Source organism: Haemaphysalis longicornis, unplaced genomic scaffold, assembly GCF_048455015.1.
Source record: "Haemaphysalis longicornis isolate Haplotype H1 unplaced genomic scaffold, Haemaphysalis longicornis Haplotype H1 scaffold_1, whole genome shotgun sequence".
Taxonomy (NCBI): Eukaryota; Metazoa; Arthropoda; class Arachnida; order Ixodida; family Ixodidae; genus Haemaphysalis; species Haemaphysalis longicornis.
This window is the reverse complement of record NW_027526203.1, coordinates 363,305,713-363,310,409: the sequence shown is the minus strand read 5'-3', so window position 1 is coordinate 363,310,409 and position 4,697 is coordinate 363,305,713. Positions and strand designations below refer to the sequence as shown.

At 51.1% G+C, this 4,697-nt stretch overlaps 1 protein-coding gene across 1 annotated transcript; it reads right to left on the bottom strand.

The window, feature by feature from the left end:
• Positions 1-419: 419 nt before the first annotated feature.
• On the bottom strand, positions 420-1,732 carry LOC144160160 (uncharacterized). The gene has a single exon (XM_077691759.1). It carries the CDS (start codon positions 1,730-1,732, stop codon positions 887-889), a length of 846 nt encoding a protein of 281 aa, XP_077547885.1. The 3' UTR covers positions 420-886.
• Between the last annotated feature and the right edge of the window lie 2,965 nt (positions 1,733-4,697).

The window sequence follows — 4,697 nt, the reverse complement described above, 5'->3', positions numbered from 1 at the left end:
GGCGTCTGCAAAACGCATCAGGCGAGCTCAGCCCCAAGGTGCCGACGCGCGGTTTAAGCGAGACTTTCTAGACGTTACGTTCGGACACAGATGTAGTGGGCGAACTTTCACTGAAGAGTCACGGTTTTACTGATGATTTCCCCTCAGGAGCTTCGCCCACTCATCATCATTCACCCCGTGGATATGCTGTGAATTTTTTTGTTTGGCCGCTTCATCGTCGTCCTTCATCGAAAACTAAATTATACACAATAACCAAAATACAAGGCTTTCCCCAACTGGGATGATTAGTTTTGCGTTCCTGCAATTTATGCAAGGATTAGACATTACTTCGTAAAAAATTGATGCGGTGTTTTCTTGGAGGGCGGGAATAGAAACATACATGCAACATCACTCACCACACACGCACACAAAATCGCGGTTTATTTTTTACAGAATGAAATGTACATTGTATTTATAGAACAGTGCATCACCCTTTCATTTCGGTATTTCTCTTTCTTTCATTCTTGGCTTTTAATTTCGATCATAACCTATCATAACCTATCACTACAAGAGACATGCATTTCCGCATTTTTACCGATATATATCCTCGCATTCCGGATGGTCTTTTCAAAAACATTATGTATTCCCCTCCAACTGAATACTTGAAGTATATCAGAAAAATAACAAATTATAACATATCACGGTGTCCTCAACGCTCTCACAGAAAGTTTAATGAGTCACATTCACACTACACACTCGCACGCAAAAAAAAAAGACGTGTTATTCGAACCGCATCTGGTCGATAGGGCCTATTTCGCACAACCGGCGGAAGGCTGAGCAACAGTCCGGTCCTCGCGATGGCACAAACTCACGTCGAGTTCATCTGCGATCCTTCCAATCATAGTAATCAAGCTTTGTAGGGCTTGTCCTTGTGCCCCACCCCAGGGGCGACGCCGCCAGGTCCACCTCCGTAGCCCAAGCCGCCGGCGCCGAGTCCAAGTCCTCCTCCGAGGCCAACGAGTCCAGCTGCCCCTGGGTATGCACCCACGGGACCAGGGCCGCCAAGGCCAACACCCGCGAGACCAAGACCACCGAAGCCAGGTCCGCCCAGGCCGCCCAGGCCGCCCAGGCCGCCCAGGCCGCCCAGGAACCCGGGGCCTCCCAGGGCCCCGAGAACAACGGGGGCGGCAGCCACTGCCGGAGTGGCCGCGATGGCAGGGGCCGCAACAGCGTGCGTCACATGCACAACTGGCCTGATGGCATGATGCACGGTGGCCACTGGGTGTCGCACGTAGCTCACCACGGGCTTGGTCACGTACTTGAGATGCACCACGGGCTGCTTGAGAAAGGATACGGTGGCTACAGGCGTGGCTACTGGAGCTGGGATGGAGACCGTGGGGCTCACAGCCACAGGGGCGCCTATAGATACTGGGCCTGTGGTCACGGCGGGGCCAGCAAAGCCAGCCAAGCCCGCGCCCAGGCCCCCACCCAGACCTCCTCCTAAACCCCCGCCCAGACCTCCTCCTAGGCCCCCACCGAGGCCTCCCCCAAGTGCTCCGCCGAGGCCGCCACCGGGACCTCCAAGGTCTCCACCGGCGCCGAGTCCGGGACCCAGACCTGGACCGCCTCCGTTGAGACCCGCTCCCCCAAGACCTGGCCCCCCCGGACCGACAGGACCGAGAGAGCCGCCGGCGCCGCCGAGATCCCCGGCGTAGGCACTAGCGACCAGGCATGTCGCCGCGATAATCTGCATTGGAAGCACTCGTCTCGGTCAATATCGAATCCCTTGTTTATGCACACGTACGCCCGCACACATGCACCATATTGTACACACATTATACATGCATTGAATTAGTGGATGTAGACCTAATAAATGTTAGGTCAGGTATAAGATATAAGCGCAACTACAACACATTTTAGTCACAGTGTTGATTCACTGTTCGTTTAGAGCTATTACGAGGTATGTTTGCTTTCACGCATAATTTCCACCAACGGCACAGACCGACCAGTTAATAGTAGCCTCGAACATTTGGCCACAGCGTCTTTGCGGCAGAAAAAGTCACCAGTAAATTCGATTTCTAAACCCCAGTCACGGGAAGCAAGCGTATCATAGCCAATACCAGCCTAGTTCTTTGTAGTTACAATAACTCGTTTTTTTAGTTTATTATAGCTTCTGTTTCAAGTCAAAAGGCAAGCCTCTGAACAAATCTTTTGCACATAAAAGGAGCTTAGTTGGGTGTTCTACTTTATCCAGCTGCACCGTTCCTGCGCCTGGTGCCCCGCACTTTTCGGAGAGCAACCATTGAAGCATCAACGCTGAAATGCGACCATAAACATGCATTTTTTGTGCTTCAGTTCATTGCAGTCTAACAACGGCATGCCTCGATGATTAGGAGGCCCATATGTTGCGTACAGGAAGGAGAACAAACCATGCCCACCATTACCATGAAGCGAAATTTCGACAATCATATGTTGAAGTAAAAACGAATTGTTTCGTGTGCTGCTAACAGTACGCATCTTGTTTGTTACGTATATGAAGCCGGTTTATCATGCTCAGTCAAGGCACTGCGCCGCTTTAACCTGAGTTGCTAGGTGTTAGGACTGTGTTAGTGACGAAATCTCTAGTTCCGGAAGGTGATAAAAAGGGTGTCAGTCTCCCTTTTTGCACCTGCCAGTACCGCTGCTTGAGGTTAAGTGTTAGCCGCACAAAAAAGTAGCTGTTCAGCCCACGTGTTTGCCCTATCTGCTTACGAGTGCGTTCATGGTCGATGATTCCTTGTGTGGCGGTTGGCTGCAGCAGCAGGCGGCAGACTCATCCTCTCGCGTCTCCCACCCACATATTTATACAGTCGTACGGTGAGGGGGAAATCTCTCACCCCGGCAGAGGTCCTGCACCCCATCTGACTTCTCTTTGTTTCCTTTTAGGTGGTTTATTTCACCGCGTCGCAGCGGCCCCGACCGAGTGGTTCCGATAGCGTCCGGCGACAACAGTTTTACGTGTTTTGAATAGCAGTCTCCGCCATCTAAGTTAGTTCCTTCAAAGTGAAGCTCTTTGTGCGCTGCGACCAGCCCATTGGCTGGCGACTGCCCAGCGGCGTTACTACCAGCGGTTTCGATATCCGATGAGTTCAGCGTGGGTCCCACCTTGTATAAAGCTATAAACTCCGCGGCGCAGAAGCAGAAACAAGAGGGAGTGAATTACACGAGTGTGGCAAAGCAGAGCACGCGGAACGAGGAAGGCTTGCGCCGAAATGTTTTGGCCCAACACGCGGGCACGCGATTTCATCGGCGTTCAGGGAAGCTCCGTAAGGTCGCCGCAGGCGCCTTGCCTCTACGTGCGGCGGCTCGAGCTCTCCTCGATACACTTTCCACGCTGTTTCCACCATATCAGCAGCCAACCCGGGCCACTGGCGGAAGAGGCTTGTTCCCGATGGAGCGGCCGTTGTAAAAATAAAAGTATCCTGTTGCTCTCAGTCCCGAGGAGTGGACCGCATAGATTTTCGGCGGTGGTTTAGTTTGATAGGACTGAAAGCTAGCATGCCGACGCGTCACCCTTTCTTTTCTTTGTCTTCTGCTCGAGCGCTTGCTGAACTCGTTACTCAGTGCAAGAATGAAGCAACCAACGCTACAAGAAATTCTTGGTCACACGCAATAAAAAAGCGGGATTAGGAAGAATGAGATTAGGTTTTGTAGGCCTTGACGGATATCGTGGTTTCCGTGCAGCGCCTACGAAACTAAACAGAAGCGTCACTAAGGGCGCCAACCTTACTTCCGGGACTCTGCCTTAGCCCGGAGATTATTTTGACGACCTAAACGTCGGCCTGTTGCGCGTGAATTCGAAGGTCTAGGTGGTCATCTTCGAAGATAAGCTTGCACCTACACCGTCTAAAAACAGCGGGAACATGGGTTAACCCTGAACAGCCAGCACCCTTTTTTATGCGAGTATGCTTGAGAGGTCGTACTTCAGGAAGCAAGCGCCCTACACCTTTTTTGTGGCTACTTTACGTTAACGTTGGGTTTGTTTTGACGACGGCAGCGTACCCTATAGGGGGCATTTCCAGAAAGCTGGGTGTGCCTGTTGCAAAGGACATACAAGTAACCTAAAACACATTTCTTCCAACTATTATGCTCAAATCAGTGTCCTAAGGTACACCTGCTTAAATAATCTGACAATGTTTTGGCGGCGATGTCTGGCGTCGTCCGCAGATCGTAGCCATCGTCGTATACGTCGATCTGTGCCCAGCCAAGGTGCTGAAACTGCCCCTTCTTGACACACCCACGTGGAGCTGGTACTGACAAAGCAGCACTTTTGTCTCGTCAACTTTGATTGAGACTTGAAGTGGTGCCCCCGGTTTCGCATTTTCCAAAGATACGCTAGCCCGTACGGTCACAGGAGCTGCCGAGAAGCTCAGTGTGCCTCTGGTGTAGGGCATCTGAATTACGCAAAGCACATTTCGTAAAGACTATTAAACCCAAATCGACATCTAATAAAGCACAATTACTTGAAGTCGTTCTGCAGTACCCATTTTTTCAACGCAGCAGTTCAACGGTGCAATGCGAGGCAGAATTCGAGCAATCGCCAGGGGAATTTGTTTGCTTATCACTATAAGGTTGTGCGGTGTATTCAAAGAGGTTTGCAGGTTTACACGGTCGTGTAACGAAAAATATAGTAGCAACATCACCTAGTGTGAAATTATTATGTCGTGTTATAACGGAGA